At 43.0% G+C, this 26,373-nt stretch overlaps 1 protein-coding gene across 4 annotated transcripts in view; it reads right to left on the bottom strand.

The window, feature by feature from the left end:
- CHN2 (chimerin 2) overlaps window positions 1-26,373 on the bottom strand; it is a 317,736-nt gene that overhangs the window by 146,954 nt on the left and 144,409 nt on the right. For all 4 annotated transcript variants that reach the window (XM_016957223.4, XM_003318375.6, XM_009452832.4 and 1 more), the window contains one exon: window positions 11,854-11,892. In XM_016957223.4, coding sequence (XP_016812712.1) covers window positions 11,854-11,892 — 39 coding nt within the window. The remainder of the gene's footprint in view (window positions 1-11,853; window positions 11,893-26,373) is intronic.

Here is a 26,373-nt window from a genome sequence, read left to right as displayed (position 1 = left end):
GGCTGCCTTTTTCCTATGCATGTTGCTGCGCCTCCTCCTCCTCCTCTACCTGTCCACTGACCATAGGAGAGGCCCAAGGCTTACCTTAGACCCTCTTCAGGTCGCATTCTCTTTCTTCTCCCTAGGGAATCTCCTCCACCCCTAACACTTCATTTATCTCCTACATACAAAGGCTCCCACATCTCTGCTCAGAACCCTCCTCTAAGCTCCAGGATGTGTATCTTACTTCCTACAGATTCCTCCTGATTTTCTCAAAAGAAAAGGGACCTCAACTTCAACATGTCAAAAGTTGAACTCAGGATCTTTTCTCAAAATCTAGGCTTCTAGAAATTCTGAGATCAGTGAAGGAGCCATTATTCATCCTATTTCTCTAGACACCAGCATCCTAGAAGTTGTTCATCACACCTCAGATGGTCAGTTCATCGACAGACCTGTCACGTTTGCTTTGTAACATCTCCAAAGTCTGTCGACTCCTCTTCATCACTATCATTAACACCCTACTCCAAGTTCTGGACTCTTCCCACCCTGCAGCCTGTTTTTTCCCTGGTGGCTAGAGTGACTGTTTTAAAATATCAATCAGACCATGTCACTCCCCTGCTTAAAAGCCTTACATGGCCTCACATTGCTCTCAGAGGAAGATCAAATGCCCTAAATGCTTTTGCCTGTCTCCTTCTACAGTGTTACCATGTGTCATGCTCTCTGCTCAGCCAAGTTGGTTTCCTCCCCTTTCCCTAAATACACAGTGCTCCCTTCAACCTCAGGGCCTTTGCATATGCTATTCCTTCTGTCTATGACATCTTCCTCTCCTCCTTCTCTACCTCTTGTTATCTGCCCCTTATCATCATGTCCTTAGTTCAAATATCAACTTCATGAAGGAGTCTTTCTTGACATCTCTCACACCAGATCCAAAGACATCACCCTAGTCTATGCTCTTACAATCCCCTGTACTTTCCTTTATATAACTTATCAACAACTATAGTTCTGTATTTATTAATGTGAGTTCCAAAAACAATTATCTCTCCCTGCATGTTGTAAGTCCTGCCACGAAGGAAGGGATCATGTTTGTTTTTGCTTTGTCTTGTATCTCCAGGTTTTGTTGAGGTGCTATGGATATAAATATAAATAAAACCACAACCTCTACTTTCAAGAACCCTATCAGCTTTAGTGAGAGGCCCAAATGTTTTTATGAAATAGTACAGTAAGTACAGGGCTGGCAGGGATCATCTTTTCAAGGCTTGGTTTACCAATCTCTGTTAGAAGGAAATAGTTAAATTAACTATGGTACGTCTTCCGATGGATACCATGCCCCTGTAATAAGGACTGAGAAAGCTCTCTATGCACTGACCTGGATCAATACTCTTGACATTCTGTTAAGCAAAAAGAGCACCGTAAAATACACAGACACACACACAACCATAAATACATAGAGTACACATTCATTTTAAGAAAGGGAGTAAAATAATAATGCATATTCAGTTTTGTTTACATCTGTATAAAGAAACTCTGGAAGGAACAAGGAAGTAATAAAAGCATTTACCTTCAGGGAATAAAAAGAAAGACAAGAACAGGAATGGGACAAAGATTCCTCAATGTATACTTTATGCTGTTTTGAGTTTTGAATCATATGTATTGCTTATTCAAAAGAAAAAGAAAAAGCTATAAGAGATAAAGTCAGAGAAGGCTACTTTTAATACATGAGGAAGAGTTGGCCAAAGACAGAGAAACAGTTGTGGACATTCCTCTGGCTACCCCAGTATAGCTCGTGCCCTCCTTAATCACCAGGGAGGCTGCATGGAATTCCTTTATTCCTCTGGAATCACCCCCAAAACTACTAAGCTGCTTTTTAGCAGGATGTTACTGTTAATGAGTATGCAATGGCCATCTCCTAAAATCACAGAGGAATTGCAGAATTCACATTCAGAGAATCCTGCCACCTCTTCTCTTCCCATTGTCAATGCCTCTTGAAGCCAACAGTGATATATGGTTGAAATGGCTTTGTGAATACCATTGTTAATGGAGGTGGCAAAGGATGCATACCTGTTATAAAAGAGAAGCATTTTTAGCTAAGTGCTCTTTTGCAATTCTTACAAGCAAATATGTGAGCATCTGCTATATGCCAGATACCACAGTCAGCACTATGTGGAGGCTTTGAGGATGAATGGAGAGTCTGGGAGAAGAGAAGGGCACCAGCATACCAAGTGCCTGCCATGTGTCAGGAATAACATGTATTGAATCTTCTTAAGAAACCAGAAAAAATAACTTTGTGTCATTATCATTCTGGATAGGGATGAGGAAACAGTGCAGAGAAGTTAAATATTTGCTCCAGGACATAGAGCTAAAATACATCCTTTTGATTCCAAAGCCCCTGGTTTGTTTGTTGGTTTAATTTTTTTAAGAGATGGGGGTCTCACTATGTTGCCCAGGCTGGAATCAAACTCCTGGGTTCAAACAATCCTCTTGCCTCCACCTCCCAAGTAGCTGCGAATACAGGCGAGTGCCATCAACCCTGCTTCCCTGGTTTATATCTCCCATGCCTCAGGGCTTTTGCAGTTACTGTTCCTTCTACCTGGATTACTCATTCCCAAGATATCCACATGGCTCGCTCTCTCCCTTCATTCAAGTATCTGCTTAAACCTCACCTTATCAGGGAGGCCTTCCCTGACTTGCCTGTATAAAATTCCACCCTATCCCTCTGTTCTCTTATATAGTTTTAAGTTTCTTCACAGCACTCATCATCATTAACACAATTAATAAACAAGAAATAAATATTATGTTTATTTATTTTGTGTACCGTCTCCCTTGATTAAAATGTAAGCTCTTTGAGGGCAGGGATGTTGTTCTGTGCACTGCAGAATCCCCAGCATCTAGAACTGTGCTTGGCACATAGTAGATGGTGGTGGTGGTGGTGGTGGTGTTGTTTGAGATGGAGGCTCGCTCTGTTGCCCAGGCTAGAGTGCAGTGGCACAATCTCGGCTCACTGCAACCTCCACCTCCTGGATTCAAGCAATTCTCCTGCTTCAGCCTCCCGAGTAGCTGGGACTACAGGCATGCATCACCATGCCTGGCTAATTTTTGTATTTTTGTAGAGACAGTGTTTCACCATATTGGTCAGGCTGGTCTCGAACTCCTGACCTCAAGTGATCCACCTGCCTCGGCCTCCCAAAGCACTGGGATTAGAGGCGTGAGCCACCATGCTCAGCTTTGTAGTACATGTTTAATGCATATGTGTCCCTTTATTCCTCTTGAATCAGCCCAATACTACTAAGCTGCTTTTTAGCAGAATGTTACTGACAGTGTGTGTGTAACAGGAGTCAAAGGGGCCATCTCCTAGAATCACAGAGTTCCAGATCTAAGAAGGACTATAGAATCCACAGCGAGAGAATCCTGTTCACTTTTCTCTTCCCATTATTAATGCCTCTTGAAACCAACAGTGATATATGGGAAGTGTGGCTCAAATGGCTTTGTGAACACATTTTTAATTATTTGGTGAATGAACAGAGTGTATCTAATGGCCCATGGGTCACAATCTGTGCCTTCGAGGAGACGCCAGTGATGGGGGACATGCATGGAGACACAAAACCAAGGTGGGCCAAGCACTTTAATAGGGGAAGAGGAGGAAGCTATTCAATGTACTCAAGTGGTCAGAACAACTTTCCAAGGGAAGAGGCAGGGAGCTCTCCTGAAGGATTAGAAGGGTTCTGCAGGTAGAGAAGAGAGAGAGTTACAGATAGAGGAAAGAGGAACTGCAGGGAAAGGAAATGATGAGCTGACTGGTCAGCAAGAGGCCAGTGTGGCTGCTGAGCCAGGGCGTGGGATGTGTGAGAAGGCCATGTGGGGCTGGACCTTGAATGACATGCTGGGGACCGTCGCTGTCCTCCTGTCTGTAACAAAGGGACAGTCACATGTTTGAGCAGGAGCCATGATCTACTCTGTTTTAAAATATTGGTAATAGGGATAAGGTTATTCAGAAGAAGAAATGCTGCCCTTTTCTCGGCACAGACCATGTGCCAGGCATATTATATGCATCTTCTCACTTCATCTTCCCAAAAAGCTTCCAAGGTAACTGTTATTCCCCTCACTAATAAGGTAGCGGGGTTGGCTGCCAGCTTTGAAGATGCTCAAGGTCACACAGATCAGAGGATGAAATGAAGATTCATTGCCTTGATTTCCAAAACCCAAAGGCTGTAGTTTTCAGCCTCAGCCAGTGGTTGCCTAACTAGATGGTGGAGAGGTCCCATGAGGAGCTGCTCACATTAGAATCTCCTAGGAGTTATAAAATAATACAGATTCCTAGACTCCATCTCTGGCATTGCTTACTCTCCCAGTCCGGCCAGGGGCCCCCAGATCTGTTCTTTTTAAAGCTCTTCAAGAGACTCATGCATATCCAGGAGTAGGAGCCACTGTCCTTTGCCTTGCTGAAAGAGGGATCAGACATGGGGAACACTGGAGACAAGGAAGCAAGAGAGAACAGTGTTTTACTGGTACACAGATGAGGTTGTGAAAGTGTGAGTTAAGATAACACTGGTGCAAATGCAAATGAGAAGGTGAGTTGATGGCCTCAGAGATTCAAAAGAGAATCGACAAGACTGGTTTACAAAGCGACCCTGAGCGGCTGAGAGATTGAGATGCTACTATACAAATAAAGGATGCAGGTGATGGAACATTTCTGGACAGTTCCTCTCCTATGTCAACAGGCTAAATCCCATAGCTGCATTCTCTAGGAACCCTCTGAGCTTTAGCAAAGAAAAATTTGGTAATTCACCAATCTCACAAACAACAAAGAACAATCCCCAGCCAGGGGCGACTTGGAGGAGGGAAGGGGAAGGCAAACCCCAGAAGCGAGGAACTGCCACCTCTCTCTCCTGGCCCCTCGGCAGTAGACATCATTATTTGATGACTTATTTCTCAATGAGCAGGTCTCAGAATCTGCAAAACCCTGTTCTATGCTGTTCCAAACAACAGAAGTTGGCAAGTAGGCACAGAAGCCTATTTGCCATCTGGGTTACCTGGCTGGCTATAAAGATAATGAGATGACAATCAATTACCACGGCAACCATATAAAAATAAGGCCCAATCTCCTCTCTTAGCTTCAAATGAGAGCCTGCCCATCATTTTCAAGGTTAGCTATAGCATCCATGAAAAAAATCTCTGAGGCAGAGTTGAATATAACAGAAATTTATCGCATAATCTGAAAACGTTGCTTCTTGAATTTTCCTTGTTCAACAAACCCATTTCACAAGTCACATGCAATAATGTATGTCAATTCTTGGGTGGTCTGTGAGCTGAGAGGTGACGTGATGGAATTACTTCTGCAGCAATGTCCCAAATATGTGCCAGGAATTCCCAGCCCCGGGCCCTCTGCCGCACACCAGAGAATTCTTAGCACCAGAGTAAGCTGTTTGGCAGGGGTGGCAGCCACTGGGGAACACGGAGGTGGAGCTCCCTAACTCCCCAAGAAACCCAAAGCAGATTAAGAAATTGTGAGCTCACTGACAGACTGTTTTACTTTTTCTTCAGTAAGAAAACTTGACTCACTCTGGGAACAGAATCTGACGGCTAATGGGTGAAAGCCCACAGCCTGGGTGGCCTTGAAGCCCAGGCCAGCCCCATCAGCTCCTAAGAGATCCTGCAGGGATGGCTTCTAACAGTCTACTTCTTTCTAAGGAGGGTATATGGACCCAGGAGCTGAATCCAGCCACTTGGCCATGACACTGAGCCAGTATGACCCTGCTCACTGCTCACGTCTTCCCGATTTTCATGGGAAAACCTTATAAGCAGAGAATTGTAGGTGCTTTAGATGTCTTCCTTGGCTCAACCCCACCCTCCACCCTGCTATGGGAAGGCCTTGCCTTCCTAACATAATGTCAATTTTTTTTGTTTTTTTGAGACGGGGTTTTGCACTTGTTGCCCAGGCTGCAGTGCAATGGCATGATCTCAGCTAACCACAACCTCTGCCTCCTGGCTTCAAGGATTCTCCTGCCTCAGCCTCCCGAGAAGCTGGGATTACAGGCATGCACCACCATGCCTGGCTAATTTTGTATTTTCAGTAGAGATGGGGTTTCTCCATATTGGTCAGGCTGGTCTCGAACTCCCAACCGCAGGTGATCTGCCTGCCTCGGCCTCCCAAAGTGCTGGGATTACAGGTGTGAGCCACTGCACCCGGCCAGAATGTCGAGTCTTAATGGGGATTTAATTATCTTGTCTAATGGCACTGTGAAAAACCTCTAGGAGGACATGACAGTTGCCCACACACTGAGGGGTTTCAGGCATAAGTATGTATAAGAGAAACCTGTGGGGTTTGATACATTGCAGATCCCCCCACTTTTCTGATCCAGAGATCTGGGGTAAGGCTGAGGAATAATTATCATAAATATCCTCCCCAAGGGATTCTGATGCAGGGATTCTGCAGATCAGGGTTTTGAGGCTCTAAACTTCAAATCTGTAAAACACGCACAAGCTATGCCTGCGTGACCTGCTGCCCAGGGGAGCCTCCAGGGAGAGCTGTCAGCCACTGCATCTGCTGCCTAATTGGCACTTGGCCTCTTAAGAAAGAAAATCTTTCAGAGCATAACCATGGTGATTGGCTTTTGAACTTGCCTGCTCGAGGCATAAAGTTCATACAGTTCTGGCTTAAAGTTTAGAATGTAGCTTTATTATTATTTTTAAGTAAACTTGAAAGTAGCTCTTCTTTTAGAGCATTGAAACCAAAGCTCAGTGACGTCATCAATGTTTCTTGTATTCAGTCTTGAGAGTTAAGAATTAGCTGCAGATGTATGATACTTTGGGACAAGATTATTTTATGGAAACAGCTCAGTAAGCCATGAAGCTAGCTTCTAAGAAAAGGAAAGGAACAGAGAGGGCAGGGACTTAAAGGCCATCCCGTGGCATCACCGTTCCTTGAGTCAACAGCCGACCTTATCCATCTTTGTGGCCCAACTCCAAGCACAGTGCCTGGCTTAAGGCAGAGACTTAATATGCATTTGTTGAATGAAGGAGTGACTAAATTAATGAACACTATAATTTATATAAAATATTGAGAGAGCTGATTTCTTACCCTTCTAAATTTCTTAGCCAGATATTTATGGTTGCCTTCCCAGCATCCATTTTCATCTTCCTCCTTCCAATATTACTCCAAATTTTCCAATCATGTTATACAGGGTTATATGGGGTTGATCCTTTCCTGAATTCCAGTAGTGAGTCCTGATTGGTTTAGGGCAGTCAGCACATCCCTGACCACAGTGATAGAGTCAGGAATGGGTAACCCAGGTCAATTAAGACTGAGACTCAATTCTGAGACTTTGTTAGATGTGTCAAGAAAGTAGACTGTCCCTTTGCCTGTTGCTTTTGGATAAGGAAGCACAGCCCTGATATTGTTGATAGTTACAGGGGGATCCCAAGGGAAGAACATAGTAAGAGTAGAGTGAAATCTAGGAAAGCGGAGCCAAGAAAAGAAGAAATATACACTGGATTTTGGTAATGTCATTTGAGTTGCTGTAACAGTCATGTCTGAAGCCAATGCCTCTGCACTTTTGGCTTAAGTCAATCAATGTGATTGAGAGTAGTATTCTGTTGCTTGCAGCCAAGAATAAAACGTAGAAACCGCTTCTTAAAATCAATCATTAGGCTGGGCGCGGAGGCTCACTCCTGTAATCCCAGCACTTTGGGAGGCCGAGGCGGGCAGATCACAAGGTCAGGAGATCGAGACCATCCTGGCTAACACGGTGAAACCCTGTCTCTACTAAAAATACAAAAAAAATTAGCCGGGCGCAGTGGCGAGTGCCTGTAGTCCCAGCTACTCGGGAGGCTGAAGCAGGAGAATGGCGCGAACTCGGGAGGCGGAGCTTGCAGTGAGCCGAGATAGCACCACCGCAGTCCGGCCTGGGTGAAAGAGCGAGACTCCGTCTCAAAAAAGAAAATAAATAAATAAATAAATAAATAAATAAATAAATAAATAAATCATTAGAAATTGACTAATTTTCTTTTATTTTTAAATTAAAATTTTTTTTAGAGACAGGGTCTCGCTGTTGCACAGTCTGGAGTGCAATGGTGTGATCGTAGCTCCCTACAGCCTCAAACTCCTGGGCTCAAGTGATGCTTCCACCTTAGCCTTTTCGAGTAGCTAGGACTACAAGGCATGCCACCATGCCTGGTTAAGACAAATTTTCTTGTAGGAATAATGCCATAATTGGGGCTAGTGCTTCATAACAAGAATCTGACATTAAATAAGTCAAAGTTATGGCCAAAAAACGTCAATGAAAACAAGGACATAGCTACTTACTTGTCTAATCATTGCAAATAATAAATTTTTAAACCAAGTCCTATGCTATGGCAAAAATATACTGTCTCTAGTAAATATATGAGAGAATTGATAGTACCGAAAATTGCTAGAGTTTAAAAAAGTGTGTGATGGAAGAATATGGAATCCATACATGATATAATGAGTTAGACATCAGTATCTAAAATTTACCTCTCAAAGGATAATTTGTGAACATTTCAAAGAGAAAGGCTTGGTAATTTCTGGGGTTCACAACGGGTTTACCAACAGTTTATTTAAAATAAAACAAATTCAATATTCTGATAGCTTTGTTGGACTTTCATATCAATAAATGATATCATTTTAGCATATTTGGATTTTTTAAAAAGCATCTCATGAAGGCCCTCAGATTCCTTCTCCTAGTCATCCTTCAAGACCCACACGCAAATTTGACCTCTTCTATAGTCTTCTTTCCCAGGAGATAGAGGAGTAGCATTTTGTTACCAGAATTCATTTGCATTTTACGTTTATTGGTTTACATCTGTCTCCTTGACTAGATTGTACATTGGAGGGAAGTATAAGCCACATTTTATTCATTGTTGATTTCTAACACTTATTCTCTGACATTTAGAATGTATTTGCTGAAAGATTAAACAAATGGATGATATTCTTGGAAATAAGATGGAGTAGCATGAGCTCGATAATTCATACGTGGTCTAACACCCAAACTCAAATAATTCATGGATCCAGGATGACCAAAAGAGAGTTCTTCCTCACTGGTGGTCTGTAGGGCTTTGGTCAACATGTTTTTGATGCCGTGGATGGCATACTCCCCTCACTTTTGGAGAGCTACATCACTAGATGCTCTCAAATAGAGCCTGGAGGACTATTAGTTGGATATAATAAAGAGGAACTTTAGCAAGTAAAGTTTTATGATTATAGAGCAAATTTTTAAAACACACAACTTGGTTAGATCCAAAAATCAAACTTAAAACTAATACAGAAGGGTTAAAATTGATACTGTTAAATTTAAGTAGCAAGGATTTTCCAGCTTCCTCAAGACATAGAAGTACTTTTAAGAGATGTTATTGGGTGGCCCAAGGTCTCTTAGAAGAAGGCAAAATGAATTTGAGCCAATGCCATCTTTTCGCTTCAGCAAAGCTTTCGGTGGTGGCATTCTCTCAACAAATATTTATTGGGTCGTTAATGTATGCAAGGCCATGTGCGAGCCAGCGTGCAAAGCACAGTAAGTCATGGAACACCCAATGCCTCTCACTACAGATATTCTGTTGATTTACTGTCAGAGCTCTTCACACTCCATTAGGAAACAAACAAACAAAAACATCCAATTACTAAGTCATTAGCACGGCCTTTCAAAGTAGAAGATCGGAATACAGCGCATTAGATTGGAAGGGCCCTTAGAGACCCAGCACAGCCCCTTTATTTCACAGATGGAAGAACAGACTTATGTAACGAAGAACAAGGTGCGTCTGTATGTGCTGACAAGGAGAGATAAAAACAAGATGTTTGTGAAGTGAAACAAGCAAGCTGAAGGACACAGCATAAAGCCATTTTTACACAACAACAACAAAAATGCCTAACATGAAGCATCCACTTTTAAACAATCAGAAGGATCTGCCTCCCCAAATTCACAGAGCTCAGCTACTGGGAAAGGAGAGAGTGGACTGGAATATGGGGTGGGGAATTTGTGGATGTTGGGAAATTTTTACTCTCAGTTTTATATATTTCCCTAATATCTGTCTTTCATGTAGCTTTGTGTTGCTTTTGTAACAAATACGTACATACATATTTATATATGTGTGTGTGTGGCTGTGTGTATATATTCTATATCCATATATAATATGTGTATATATTCTATATCCATATATAATATGTGTATATATTCTATATCCATATATAATATGTGTATATATTCTATATCCATATATAATATGTGTATATATTATATATCCATATATAATATGTGTATATATGTGTGTGTGTATACATGCACATAGGTATATATAAGATTCTGAATAGAAAGGACAAGTCTTGGACACATGCAGGCTGTGGGTTCCACTCAGAATGCTACTCCACTAATTTTTGTGAAAACTTCACCAAGTTACTTAGCCTCCCTGAGCCATGGTTTCCTTACATGTGAAATGAGATAATAACAGTCTCCATAGGCCTGGTGTGGTGGCTGATGCCTGTAATCCCAGCAATTTCAGAGGCCAAGGTTAGTGGATTGCCTGAGCTCAGGAGTTCAAGACCACTCTGGGCAACATGGCAAAACCCATCTCTAATAAAAATACAAAAAATTATCTGGGTGCGATGGCGCCTTTAACAGTCCCAGGTACTTGGGAGGCTGAGGGGGCAGGATCACCTGAGCCCGGGAGGTGGAGGTTGCAGTGAGCTGAGATTGCGCCACTGCACACCAGCCTGGGTGACAGAGCGAGACCCTGTCTCAAAAAAAAAAAAAAAAAAAAAAAAAATAGTCCCATCTGTGAGAGCTGTGGTAAGAATTCGGGACTTGGCTGCTTGGTGCGGTGGCCAGCACAGGGCAGGTTCTTGATGGGGAGTGGTAACCCTGGCAGCTTCGTTAGGAATGCTCACGATGACAGCAGAAGCGGAGCCGGAGCCAGGGCCTGCGTCCCCTGGCTCTGGACACAGTGGGCTCCTCCTACCACAGTCCTGCCCTCTCTCGCTGGGGAGTTCCTGAGTCAAGCATATAGTACTAAGAAAAGAGGAGACAAGGCTTAGGCGATGACAGCCGCCTGCCTTCACGAGGGGAGCTAGGCGGGTAACTGATGATCAGGCAGGATCTGTTTCTAAGAGTCACCCTTGGTGACCAAACATGTTCTTCGCTATCTGTTCATTTTTCAGCATTGATGTCATATGATATTTTATCCTTAGAATGATTGGCCAAAAACATAATTCATAGAAGTCAACACATTTGCCCTTGCCGATCAACTGTGTAAAAAAATAAATAAAAGTGGCCGGGCGCGGTGGCTCATGCCTGTAATCCCAGCACTTTGGGAGGCCGAGGCAGGCGGATCATCTGAGGTCAGGAGTTCGAGACCATCCTGACCAACATGGAGAAACCTCGTCTCTACTAAAAATACAAAAAAATTAGCCGGGCATGGTGGCACATGCCTGTAATCTCAGCTACTTGGGAGGCTGAGGCAGGAGAATCGCTTGAACCCAGGAGATGGAGGTTGCGGTGAGCCAAGATTGCGCCATTTCACTCCAGCCTGGGCAACAAGAGCGAAACTTGGTCTCAATAAATAAATAATAAATAAATAAATAAATAAATAAATAAATAAAAATAAAGCCCCAAACTGAAAGGCAGAGTCAGAAAGTCCACCCCTCTTTTCTAAGCATTTTTGAAATGGGCCACAGTTGGTTCTTGGAGGCCTTGGTAAGAGGAGGGGGCTCCGTTAATCCTCTCTGACTAATCTTTTTCCTCAGTGGAAAGAAAGATTTGGGTTTTCAGTGCTGTGAGGTGGGAACACTTGTGTGCACTACATCGCTGGCAAGAATTGTTCAGAAAGGCTGGCCTGCTAACGACTTCTGGGGAGATTTTCATTTCAGGTACTCACAGTATGATTTCCATATTGGAGGCTGGTATTCTTCAGCATCTAGAATGAAAAAAAAAAGAAATCCATCATCAGCCTGAACGTCAAGCTGTCAACATGTGTCTTCTCTGGAGGAACAACAGTCTGTCCACAGTACTTGCATGCGGGTCTCAGGGGGACTCTCTTCTCATTTAGGGAGCAGTTCCAGACACAGGGGAGGGGATGTGCATGGAAACCTTGTGGACTCAGCACCGCTTTCTTCAGCTCATGTACTATGGCAGATCAATTGCTTAACAATTTTCATAGAGCCCAGTAAATCAAAAAAGATTTTTAAAGCAATTAACTTGATTATACCCTCTAGTAATCCTTTCAAATGGTATTTACTTAACTTGGCATAGTAAACATATAATTTATCTCACAGTTTCCAATCAGACCTTTAGCCCATTTATTAAGACTTGAGGGCAAGACGCAAAGTGGCAAGTATGTAGTATTAAATCTGCAGAGCTGTGCAACTCAACCAACTGAACTCCTAAAATACTCGATCTGACAGCAGAGACACTGATGATTCCATTGGAATTGCATCATCTCTGAATTAACTCCAACGTGTGACTTAGAAAATTTCCAGAAACCTCTGAGCAATCAGAAATGTCAGACTGACAGAGTTACAACAAAGTGAAGAGGCTGAAATTGTTATTCATCCATCTAGGAAACAGACAATGAGAGAAAACCTGCTTGTTCAGTCGACTCAACCATCCCAATGCTGACAGCTGAATTTATAATTCTGATGCAGTTATTAGAGTCGTCCTGCACTCACAGCTATAAGGCCTTGGGAAAACACGGTCTAACTCAAATAGCAGAAAAAAATCCTTTTTTTCCAAACTACAGAACGTTGATGTGAGGGAACCTTGAGAGTTCTCTAGTTCAGCACCTTTAGATATGGAAACTCTGTTCTCATCATCCTCTACCGCTGGTGCACCACAGAGCCTGCCCTTAGACTACCCTCGTCCTTGTGTTCCTGTCCTGTTAAACTTTTCTTTCTTTTCTTTTGAGACGGAGTCTCGTTCTGTTACCCAGGCTGCTCACTGCAACCTTCGCATCCTGGGTTCAAGCGATTCTCCTGCCTCAGTCTCCCGAGTAGCTGGATTACAGGTGTGTGCCACCACACCCAGCCAATTTTTTATATTTTTGGTTGAGACGGCATTTCGCCATGTTGGCCAGGCTCATCTTGAACTCCTGACCTCAAGTGACCCACCCACCTTGGCCTCCCAAAGTGCTAGGATTACAGGCGTGAGCCACTGCGCCTGGCTCTGTTAGACTTTTCTGAACTCATTCATGAAGAAAGGTGGTTTGAGGATGTTTTTCCACCTGAGAAACAAATATGCTCTTTATAAATAAAAACTAACTCAAGGGTGGTTTTCTTCCCCAAATCATACTCACTTGTGCAGCTTAAATGGAATTCTTTCACAATTATTACCTTGCTCTCTGGGGCCCACTGTATCACAGTGCTCAACTAAATGCCTCCCATGCTCATTTCACACAAACAAATCTGTATTGTTAGGCTTGAATTGTCAAGAACCTACAGAGGGATAGTCAGCCACCTAGGCACACACACAGTCAGTGCATTAGTGATGGTTTACCATGTTATTCAAACTGGGTTTTGCTAAATCAATGTATTCATGAACTCTGAATATTTTTGTCAAAGTAAGAGAACAGCGTCTTAAATTAGTGAGGCTTTAACCCAAACAACCAATTAATTTCATCCCATAGGTGACATAAATCAATTTCAATGGGTTAACGTGAGTATTAGTTTATAAAGAGCATTCAAATAAAATAAGCAAGTTGCTGAGTTTACAAAACAAATTCTAGTCCCATCCATACAATGCCACCTCATCAGAAATGCCAGGCATTTCTGATGTTTTTGTTTTTTGCTTTTTTTGTTTTTTGTTTGTTTGTTTTTTGAGACAGAGTCCCACTCTATCACCCAGGCTGAAGTGCAGTGGCATGATCTTGGCTCACTGCAACCTCTGCCTCCTAGGTTCAGGCAATTCTCCTGCCTCAGCCTCCCAAGTAGCTAGGATTACAGGCGTGTGCCACCACACCCAGCTAATTTTTGTATTTTTTAATAGAGATGGAGTTTCACCACGTTGGCCAGGCTGGTCTTGAATTCCTGACCTCAAGTGATCCACCCGCCTCAGCCTCTCAAAGTGCTGGGATTACAGGCATGAGCCATCGTGCCCCGGCCCTCTATGTTAAAATGTTGAAGGCATCTTCAAAAATATTTTTTCAAAGATAAACAGAGACACACACACACACACACACACGACAGACTGCACACAAATGCAAATCCCTGAGATGCCACCTACTCAAAGCTGTAATGTCTTCTTATTTTGGATGAGGTTTACTCTATGAGGCAAGCACAACCTCCAGACCAAGAAGTGGTCAAGCAAGTTCAGTATCTAGATTACCGCCTTCTATATACTCGGGGAAGGTCTCAAGACAGAAGATGAAGTTCCCCTTTCTGCAGATCTTTAGTATAGTCCAGATGCTCCACTTGGATCTGCTAAGGTCTTCTTACCTAAAGTCAGAAGTTCAGCTAAGGTGACCTCTCACTGTCCATTTCAGTCTTGTTGTTCTGTGGAAACCCTAGAGTTTTGTTTCATCTGAAACACTGGCCCCTAAGTTAACACTCCTTTAGGCTGTGGGCTACGTAAACAACCCAGTCTGTTCCAAATGCTCCTTGTTGGCAACATAACCTAGAGGAAGAAGTCTGCCTGCAGAGACTGGAGATCACAACACTTCCTGGTGTAAAATCCTCCAAGGTCTTCCCTGCACATGGAATAAAATCCAAGCATCCTACTGTGGCCCATGGGTCCTGCATCACTGGGAGCCTGCCCGCCTCTCTGACTCCACCATAGACATTTTTCCCTTTTTTCACTTATCATCCAACTACACTGGCTTTCTCTCTGTTCCTAAAACAAGCCAAGCTCTTTCGAGTCCTTGACCTTTGCTCTGATGGACTCTGCAGGTAAAATGCCCTCCAATAGATCGCTGCATGGCTCACTGGCTCCATCGCATAGGGCTCAGCTTGATGTCATCACTCAGGGGCTCTACCTGCCAGGTTCCTGTAAAGTGGCCTTCCCCCTACGCCAGTCACTTTCCTCACAGAGAGCTGATTTTTCTTCACGGCACTATTATCCTCTGAAATTATTTATTGATTTGTTGGTTTGTTATGACTGGTCTCATCCTCTATTAGCCAAACTCCATAAAAGCAAGAATTTTGCTTCATTCACTTCTGCGTCACCAGCCTTTAGACAGGTGCCTGACGTGTAACAGGCATTCAAAACAAAACAAAACAAATGTATTAAATGAATGAATGAACTCTCAGGGTTCAAATCCTATCTCTGACAACTAACGGCTAAATAATTCAAAGGAGGTTATCTAGCTTCTTTTTTAAAGAACCTCCCAATGTTCATCTTTGTAAAACAGAAAAAATAAAAGTACCTATCTCATAATCTATCTCTTAGGGGCACTGTGGGAATTTTTCTTTTTTTTTTTTGAGATGGAGTCTTGCTCCGTTGCCCAGGCTAGAGTGCAGTGGTGCAATCTCAGCTCATCGCAACCTCCGCCTCCCAGGTTCAAGTGATTCTCCTGCCTCAGTCTCTCGAGCAGCTGGGACTGCAAGTGCCCATCACTGCAACCGGCTAACTTTTGTATTTTTAGTAGAGATGGGGTTTCATCATCTCGAGCAGGCTTGTCTCAAACTCCTGACCTCGTGATTCACCCACCTCGGCCTCCCAAAGTGCTGGGATTACAGGCGTGAGCCACCTCGCCCGGCCACATTGTGGGAATTAAATGAGACAATGCATATGAAATTCTTGGGACAACGTCCGGTCAATAGCAAGTTCTCAGCAGAGCCCCACTAATGTCATTAATGAGTTGTTGTTATTGTTACATCACCCCGCCCTGATTCTTCCCAGGTGAGCCCGTGCTGTTGTCTTCTCTCTCTTCACTGCAGCTAATGTCTGTCTCTATTCTTGCCCCCAGATCTGGAGCCTGTCATTAAGTTCCAGGGCTGTTGTCATGGAAGGTTTTTCTTTCCCATAAAAGAATTCAAAGTGAGGGGCCATTTGTCATGCTTCAGTGGAACAACTATAATTACCTTGGCCTTAGAAATATGTTTCACAAACCACTAAAGCACACTGTCAGGAGGCCTTGGTCAAGCGTCAGAGCACAAAACATTTTTAATATGTTGAAACTAATCTTTAGTGCCTCCAACTCTGCCCCACCAACACACACACATATTTGCCCTAATTTCAAACAATACTTTTCAAAGATCAACTTGCGTCTTGGATAGGCTGACACTTAAAAAAAAAAAATAGGTTTTCAAGGTCATTTAGTTCACTTTGTCATTTGGCAAATGAGGAAAATGAAATGCAAAATGATTAAGTGGTTTCCTCAAGGTCATAAAACAAGTTAGAGGCAGAGGTGAGAGCTTTGTCTTCTAGACCTCTGACACATCATTCATCCTTGCCAGGCAGTCCCCCCTAATTTACATATATTGAAATCAAGAAAACAAAACTATTATATATGTTACTTGAATTCTTGTGAGGCTTAAAAGAAAAAATAAAAGAAAGAAAGAAAATTAGTGGTGTGAAAAATTGTCATTAAGCCAAATGGTGGAACATATTCCATCTGTGCACACACACCCATTGCATAAAGTCCAGGAGATACAAGGTACTGGAAATAGTGACAAGATGAAGCATAATGTGTTCTGGAAATGTATTAGTTTGTTAAACATTTTGAAGAAATAACGAAAGGGGAGGAAGTAGAACAAGAAGCCCCATATTAATAAAAAAAAATTATCCTTGAACGCAGAAGACAGTTATATATTTTTAGAAAGGAACAATGAATTATAAAGATCAAAGAGGCTTAGAAAGCATATTGCTTAAAAACTTTGACTAATATGTATCTAACCTTTAAAAAATGTGTCAACCTTTTGACTCAGCAATTCTATTCATGGGAATCTAGCCTAAGGTAGTAATTGAACACATGTACAAAGATATAGATGAACAAGATGTTCATCGCTCTGCTGTGTGTAAGAGTAAACCTAAAAGCACAGAAAGAAGGGAGTGGTGAAATAATTATCATAGATTTAGTCATGAAAATGAGAGTTTGCGGTTGAGAGCATAGCCTCCGGAACTAGATTGCTTAGGTTTAAAACTCAGCTCTGTCACTTACTAGCTGTGTGACCTTAAGCAAGTTATCTTCTCTGTATCTCAGTTTTTAAAATCTATACAATGAGAGTAATAATATCACCCAACATACAGCATTGTCATGAGCACTGGATGGGTTAATATTTATAATGCTTAATCTGTAAACAAAAAATCAAAAATATGTTTCACTTCATGAAAGCCATGTGTAGGAGAAAGCTAAAAAAGAAGAGACTAACAGAACGACAACAACAAAAGAGAGATTACTCCAGATAAAGAGTGCCATAAGAAAATTTCCTACTGAAGGATGGACGTAAGATAAATTAGGAGAAAAAATAACATACAATGTGTAGTCTCATGCCTGGCATATAGTAAATGCTAAACTTGCTGTTATTATTTACATTTAATGATAAGAAACTACTTATGCTACATTGGTAAGTATTAACAAATCAGGTTATAAAATAATTTATTAAATATAATCTCATTTTTAAGAAAAGGTAAATATTCATATATGTAGAAATTATCAAGGAGGCAATAAACCCAATTATTAAGGCTTGCTATACCTGATAGTAAAAATACTTGTGATTTCTATTTTCTTCTTCTGCTTACTTGTATTTTACAATTTTCTGTACATATTGCTTATATAAAAATTAAAAATGAGAAATAAATTTGTAGGAGTGCTAGTTTTTTTAAAAGTACACTGACTAAATCACCACCTCAAAAATAGATATAAAAAGACCCAACAAAAATAACTGTTGTAATAACACATAGAGCATGTACAGTATTCATGCAGGAAGAGCTAGGAGTGAGACAAAAGACAGTTACTTCTGCTGCAAAAGGTCATGTCCGATTCCTTTGGCCCTCTTTTAAAAATTCTGTGAAACAAATATCAACAAGTAATTCTAAGCAGGCTGGGAAACAGGTGTCTCCTCTCATGAAAGGATGGGGAAGGAGGGGGAAGATACAGATGCTTAGAAAATGATCAAAACCTTTAAAAAATGGGTAATAAGACCGTTGAAATAATCCATAAAGAATCTGAACATGTTAAGAAAAGAAAAGAAGAGGAAAGAAAAGCGGGTTAAAGGGGCCTGGAAGTGCAGGTTAAAACTTGAAAGCCACCTTAAGAAAACCTTATGTGCTAAAGTTTTAACTAAACCCCAAAAAGATGATGCTGCTGTTCTGGTCTTTGAGGGAAAACAAAGAATTCTGGGATTAGCCTACAGAAAGCTCCTCCATGTCTGAGAAAGACTAGGGAACAATCGGGGCAATAGGGAATAGGTGGCATAAAAGCTCATCTTTCTGGTTCAAGAGCACAGCAAAAATAAAGTAATACCTCCGTTGTTTTTACTGAACTTTAAAGTAATACACCATTGCTGAAAAACAGAAAAAGTCCAATAATTTAAACATGTACACTGTAGAAAGTTCCCAACCTGAGGGGGAAAAAAAGCACCATTAAGAGATTTGTGTGAATCCTTCCAGATTTTGTTCTGTGAATAGCTAGAATAAAAATTTACAAAAATGGTTTCATACCATACATACTGTTCTGCAATTTGCTGTTTGAATTTCATGATATTGTTTTAGCATCTATCCATGTCAGCACACATAGATCTATGTTATTTTCTTTTTATAACTGTTGCTTGGACTTCCATTACATGAGTATAGCAAAATATACTTAATTCATTTATGTAATAATTTCTAATTGATGGACATTTAGACTATTTTCCACTTTGGGCTATGATATGGTTTCGGTCTGCGTCAATTCAAGTTTCATCTTGAAAACTGTAATCCTTACGTGTTGAGGGAGGGATCCCGGTAGGAGGTGATTGGATCATGGGGGTGGTTTCCCCCATGCTGTTCTGATGATAGTGAGTGAGTTTTCACGAGATTTGATGGCTTAAAAGTGGCACTTCTTTCTTTGCTCTCTCTCTCCCTTGCCACCTTGTGAAGAAGGTGCCTGCTTCCCCTCCGCCTTCCACCATGATTGTAAGTTTCCTGAGGCCTCCCCAGCCATGCAGATCTGTGAGTCAATTACACCTCTTTCCTTTATAAATTACCCAGTCTCAGGCATTCTTTATAGCAGTGTGGAAATGGACTGATACAGTCCACTATAAACAATGCCACACTTATACAGGTGCAGTATAGATTCAGGGAAGTTGAACTGCTGGGTGAAGGGTCTCTGTATTTTTTATTTTAAAAGGTCATTTTATTTTAAAATGGCCTTCAAAATAAGTTAGGTCAATTGAAACTCTCAGCAACGGGTACAAGAATGCCCATTTCCCCACACCCTCCCTCACCAACACTGGGCTGTTATCAATATGCTCTTAATTTTTGATGCCTTAAGACTCAGTTAGAAAACTCACAGATGAGACTAAGTATGCATTTGCAGGGAAGCAAATGGAGACACAGAACGCTCCTGGAAGTGAACCTGTGGAAACATATGGCCATGGAGTGCAGGGAACATACGCGAATCCACACGTTTGGATGGCTGCAGCTGGAAGGCTGTATTCTTCCAGGCATTTTTAGCTCCAGAAATATGTTGATTTGATGGAATCACCTGAGGAGCAAGTGTGAAGGAATTTGGAGACTGATTAATGAAGAAAAATTAAAGAACACATGTGCTCCACTTGGCTAAGTGACAACTGAAGAGGAAATACCTGCAAACATCCGGGAGAGCCAGATTCCTTCACTCGGCTCAGTGGAGGATGACTCGACTCATAGAAAAACACAGGCAGAGGCTTTGGAAAATGAGAGGAGCCAAAGTTTCACCGATGTAGAGAATGAGCTATCAAGGAAGTTGAAGATGACCTATTTTTAAAGAACATTTCAAATAAAGCTGTGTATATGGCATCATTTAAGAAACAGAGAGGGGAAGGACTGGGTTTCTCCCTCTGCCATCCCCTCTCCCAGAAAAGCCAGATCTGTGCTGTCACTTTTGATTTACTGATGCATACATTTGTAAATGGGCTGCAGTAGGCTTTTTCCAGGGAAGTTGGGTGAAAACAGGTTTTTCAGTCAAGCATGGAACAGCCTCACGATGAGATGACAGTTCAGAATTTGTTGGGTGATTAGCTTAACGGGCCCAGAATGGGTTGGGATCCAAATGAAAGCAAACAACAACAGCAGGAGTGGGATGTTGTGTCTGTGCACATGCTGCAATATGTCTTTGATGCATACATTATGCCCACGCTTGGGTCCTCAGCAGCACGTCCTCACGGACAGAGTGTACAGCCTGTAGCTATGATCTTGTCAGGCCAGCACGGCCAAATGGTGCCAGGCCTGAGCTGCGAGACTACCTGGAGGTCATCCTAACTGCTGCAAAACACCCAGATCTGAAGGCTGTTAGAGAGCTTGCTTGCTAATGCTTGTCCCCTGCGCAGGTTCCCTGCACTCCCCTGAGAAATTAGACATCCATGTATTCTCTTTGGAAACTCTGCTTGGGTAAGGGATGAAGGCCTGCTGTCAGTCTGAGTATGAAACTCATATCACGGATTTTTCTAACTGTTTGAGTCCCACTTGCAGAGAATAGTTAGTAAGACAAATTCCAGGAATTATTGCTGGACCCTGAGGCTGGGCCCCAAAAACAAGGGAAGTAAGTGACTTTCTGAAGATGATGAAGCCATGGAGGGCCTTGGGCTGGAGCCTGTGGTCACTAGAGGGCACCGGGGCCACATGGAGCTTCTGTCTTGAGCTACTTATTCTGTACACAGAGGCATGATGAGATTCTCCCATTCAACAGGTACTTATTGGATAAATGCAACGAGCCAGTCCTTGGGCACAAACGGTGAACAGGTAGAGAGGCCTTACGAAACTCTGCACAATCTGGCCCCCGGTCAGCTCCCCCTGGTCATTGCATTTGTCTCTCCTCTTGCCCTTTAGCCCTCAACCACTCAGGCTTTTCTTTTGCTCCTCGAACACATCAAGACCATACCAGTCTTAGGGATGTCACGCAGTCTCTTCCCTCTCGCGTGCACACTGCTGGCTTCCTTATCATGGGATCTCAGCTTAAATGCTCTGGCTCCTCAGAGACATCTTCCTGGACCCACCAACCTACAGCATTTCCCTAAATACTCTCTTCAATTCTTTGTAGAGCCTTTTCACCATCCGAGACGTTTTGCTGTGTGGTTATATATTTCTTTGCTTAAGTTTTGTCTTCCCATGCTAGACAGATAGCACTGTGAGAGTAGGAACCTATTTATCTTGTCCTCCAATGTGTGGGTCAGCCTTAGCCTGTTGGGTACTTTTTGTGAATTAGAAAAAGCTGTCTTTTTCAGGCAGGTGTACAGCTTGGCAATTAGACAGCACCTGTGTGTAGAGAAGATGTTTCCTCTGAGGGACAGAGCCCCAAGCCAGAGCATGTGGCCTGGAGAGGGGAGCCCAGGCTGTGTTGAGCACCCACTTGCCCTCTCAGCTAGGCACAAATGGCACAACTGAAGTGGCCATGACTGCTGTATCCCAGGACACAGCAGGTGCTCAAAGTGTTGGACAAGTAAAAGACAGAAACTCAAAACTTGCATTCTTTTGAGGGTCCCAAACAAATAACAAGGCAACTGTAACATAGCAAGAGGATGCATACAAGGAGCATTGATGGTGGAGGACTCCTCAGCCTTTGGAAGGCTGCATGGGGCAGGGGCAGTCAGGCTCTTCCCACACCTTGACGGATCACCTCTGCCTTGAGTAGCCCTGTCCAGGGTCCTTCAAGAGCAGTCTCAGAGGAGTGAAACCTAACAGCAAGGCCTAAAGTCCCCAAAGACAAAGAGAAGAGTAAGTTCCGTTACCACAGCACATGGAGCCCAGTCAAGCAGATAGGCTATTGCCTGGACATCTACTGCAGAAGCCCACAGTAAGGAGTGTCTATGTGGATGGATGGGCTCTTGGAGGATACACAAGCTGAGGTGTGGCCTGCAGGAACCAGAGGCAAGACAGGACATGGCACTGAGAGCCAGAAGTGTCTCAGCTTGCTGGCTGAAACAGGCTCTGTTGTGTCTGGGTGGGTGGCCAGAGGGTGTTTTGGAGGGGTGAGGGATTATATTAAAGAAGTAAGTAGGGGCCAGATAATTAAGCGTTTTACAACCATGCTAAGGACTTACCTCTTCTAAAGGGTAGGGAAAATGCAAGCGGGGATAATACAGAGTCCAGACTGTATTTGAGAAGAATCATTGCAGTTGAGAGTGAAAGTGGACTGGAGGATGAGAAGATGGGAGAAAGAGAAGAGAAGAGGCAGTGAGACCAATCAAGGGACTGTCCAGTAACCGAGGAAGGTGACATTAATGATCTGAACTTGAATGGTGGCAGTGGAGACGGAGAAAATGGGATGGACTTGAAGGACATGGAGAAGACAGAATCTACAGGCCTTGATGACAAGCTGGACATGGACAGGGAAGGAAAGGAGGGAACATGACTTCTGGCTTGGGCAGAGGAAGATGAATGGTTTTTGGCTTAAGCATCTGGATGGGTAGTGATGCCATTCACAGAAAGGGGCAGACCAGGGGAGAAGCAGGCCTGGCAGACAGCAAGGCTCTCAGCTTTTGCTGCTGGAAAGCGATGGCTGAGGAATGGCCAAGTGAACATCTCTAAGAGACCTGCAGTTCAGAAAAGAGGCCTGGACTGGAGATCCAGGAATGGAAACCCCAGCATACATATGGCAGCTGTAGCCACTAAAGTAGATGACATGACACAGGGGGAACATGAGAGTGGGGGAGGGAAGCCTTTGACAGAGCCCCTGAGGAGCACCAGCACTGAAGGGATGAGAAGAAGAGGGAAAGAGGCAGAGACAAGAGGGATAGGAGAGAAACCCCAAGATGGGGCGACATGAAAGGCAAAGCACAAGACATTTAAAAAGGGGGAAGTGGTTAACAGAGGCAGCAGCTGCTCCAGTGAGATACACATGGAGAGAGCTGTTGCTGCAGCAACATGGGGGTTTCTGATGACCTTGCAATGCGGTATGGGTGGAAGCCACAGGCAAGTGATGTGAAGGTCAAGTAGAAATTGAGAAAATAGAGCTTGTAAGAGGGAGGTTTGATGGAGAGATGAAAGCAAATGGTGGCAATACAGGGAGACAAGGGGTTGAGGGAAAGAAAAGACACAGGAGCTTCAATTTCGTTATCATCGTCATTACCTTTGCCAAACCACTGGCCATGTCCCTGATCTCCATCTCTCCCAAGGCACTCTCCCTACTTGCTGGCACAAAATGCAGATTTATCACAGCCAGCTGGAGATGCTTTCCTGGTGGACAATTTCCTCTTTTATTATTCACACACTTCCTCCCCTGCTTTCTTTGGAGACAACCTCACCACCACTACTTCTATTCAACCTAGAGGCCTGTCTCTCCTCCCCAGACATTTGCCTTCCAGTAGCTCCCTGCCTCTTTACAAATTATTTTCATCAAAGGAATGTTTTCCTGGCCTTCCTCCAGAAGAAGCCCTTTTGGGTATTCATTTATTCGTCCAACAAATATTTACCCAGAGCTTACGCCCTAACTGGCACAAAATAGTGCACTAGACATGGGTGCGGATATAAAGGCAAGATGCAGAATCTAACCACAGGAATCAGTTAGGAGAAGAAATAAGACATCAACTTATTCATTCATTCAATGAGCACTAACTGACTGCCTGCTGGGTATCCGGCCCCTGGCCACATGTACATATCACCATAACACAAGGTAGAAAGCGGAGTGTTATAAGCTAAGGGCAAGATCAGACCTAAAGTGCTGCTGGAATGGAGGGAGAAGATTATTTTACTCAGTTATTTCTTAATAGTTATTCTTTTATTCATCTCCTTCCTGAAGAGGTTAGCTCTTAGACAAGGAGAAAATTTAGATACATCCCCAGTCAGCTCTCCACTCTTTCCATTTAGAGAGCCAGCATTTTCTCCTACTATAATGATATATTTTTTGGTGCATCTTGAGTTCACTGTGGGCATTTGTGTCTCTTCAGATATATGATGGTTGTGGCAATGACAGACAAACCTCTCATTAAAGCAACCCATAGATCATGGCCCTGGCATTGTTATTACTGGCAAGCCAAGAAATATTTTTTTGGCCATAGTATATTCGGAGTCAAGTAGTCCTGAAGCAGAGATGGAAGAGAAGCTGGGGTCTTCCACTACAAGTGGAAAGGAATTTTTAAGTGCCTGGTTATTCCAGATTCTGGGATAGTCCCCTTCCATACATTATCTGGGATCTTTATAACTTTCCTGAATAATCTCTCCATCCATTCATCTGTTCGTCCATCCATCTAACCATCCAGCCACCCAGCCATCCCCTCATCCATCTACCCATTCATTCTTTCAGCAAATACTTATGTGCCAGGCACTGTACCACAGGATAAAGATATAGCTGTGACCCAGGCAGGTCCAGTCACTGCTTTCAAGGTGCCTTCAGTCCAGCAACAAAAGCAAATGAACATCAAACAAGTGATTGTAAGAAACTACAAAAAGCGTTCTGAAAGACAAAGTTCAGGGTGCCCAGGAAGCATGGAGCAGAGGTCCCTGAAGATATGTTTTTATCTCTTAGAAATGAGGGAACTAAAAGAGATTATAGTCACTTTCCCAAGGCCACATGGTTGGTGAAAAGGTAGAATTCAAATCCAGATCTGTTTGGCTCTGGAGTCCATTGATTTTTCTCCCTATGACCCTAGTCCCATAGGGGGAATCAGCAGTACAGAAGCTAAAGTGAAATTTTCAGTTCTTTCTCATGTCTGGTCTGCTTCAATGATAGAACATGGTTTGAACATTGTAGAAAACAGCACTAGAGAATCAGAAAAAACTCATGACATTATTTAATTTTCTGCCACCTTTTAGAACAAATAAAGTAAAATCTCACTAACTGAGATGCCCCCCTCCCTCTCTCCCTCCCATCCTTCTCTCCTCCCTCCCTCTTTCTGTCCCTCCCTGTTCTTCCTCAAGGATCCTCTGCATATCAGGTACTACCTGCAACTCTTCCCCAGATTTCATTGTCAATAGAGATACTATTGATCTCTATTCATAGAGATACAGTGCTCAGTGCTGGCCTGGCAACAAATGGGCTCTCTGATCTAGCACAGTCATTTCTCACAACTGGCACCATCCATAACAATTGGTGCGGTTAATATAATTGTAGTAATTCATATCAAGAATGGGCATGTCGGCAGCCAGTCACTCTGGCCCATGCTTGCCACATCCTTGTTTGTCTTACAGGCTGAAATCAGAGCCCGCTGCAGTGGAACTGGACTATCAGAGGGCTACCGACTGTACCTCCACACGTGAAGGAGGGAGCTCTAGAGAGGGGAAGGATGAGAACAAGGCAGAAAACCGTGCTCTTGTCAATAACCAAGAAGAACCTGAAAGATGACAGTGGGTTTCTTGCCCCAGCTCCACTCTCAGTTCTGGGTGATTTGGGGCTACTCCCTCAACCTTGACCCACATGGGCCTCGGTTTTCCCATCTGTGAATATAGAGACGGGGCTAGACACTCAGTAAGCGCTCTCCTGGTGGGAAGCTCCAGGACGCCTTCAATTCTCAGTCGCCTAGCAGCTGCATTCTCTAACCCAGACCCTGTGATTGAAGCTGTTTGACATGACTCAAAAGTTCTAAGGCAGCATGTGGGTGCCAGCAGTTGTGGTGAAGCCATTCTTCCTTCCTTAAGGAAACAAGCGCACCCTTTATGTGCCAGGGAATTACCTACATGTCCCATATATGTGCTGAGAATTAGTCTAAATGAGGACATGCTTTATGCCAAAACACACTCCTGGCCTGTGAGGGAAACTCAGTAGGTGAACTCCTGTCCTCTATCTTGTCCTATATTTTCTCCCTGGGGAGGTGGGAGCAATTTGTCTCTTGGCTTTGTGCCAGCCTGTAGGAGCACTGTCCAGTTGGTACACAGTTGCCTTCCTGGTGGTCTAGCTCTGCAGCACCTGGAGGACAGTTAAACCTGCTTAATTTGGGGGCTCAGTGGTTAGCAAGCACACCTGGCTAATAGCCTTCCTGCCTGCCCTTACTAATGAAAGTGCCACTTCAGCCTGGACCTGCTCTGCAATGTTTGATTTGTTTGTTCAGAACAGGGCTGCTAAATATTGAGGCCCCCCAAGCAACCCCCCGCAGAAGACAGTGTGCATTTTCCTGATGGAATCTTCCCCCAAAAGATTTCTGAATATAAAAACTTTTCATAACATAAAGGAAATGGTCAGATATTTACTCATAACACTTAATTCAAATAGGTATATATACCTGAATTCATTAATTCAGTTATTTGTACAAATTAAAACTCATGCTTAAAATAATACACAAATTTAGAAATATTGCTTTCTTCAACTCAATTTCATGGAACAACTTTAATTTTTCTACATGTATATTTGAGCTTC

This window comes from Pan troglodytes, chromosome 6 (assembly GCF_028858775.2).
Source record: "Pan troglodytes isolate AG18354 chromosome 6, NHGRI_mPanTro3-v2.0_pri, whole genome shotgun sequence".
NCBI lineage: Eukaryota > Metazoa > Chordata > Mammalia > Primates > Hominidae > Pan > Pan troglodytes.
The sequence above is the reverse complement of the archived record's forward strand: the minus strand, read 5'-3'. Positions and strand labels throughout refer to the sequence as shown.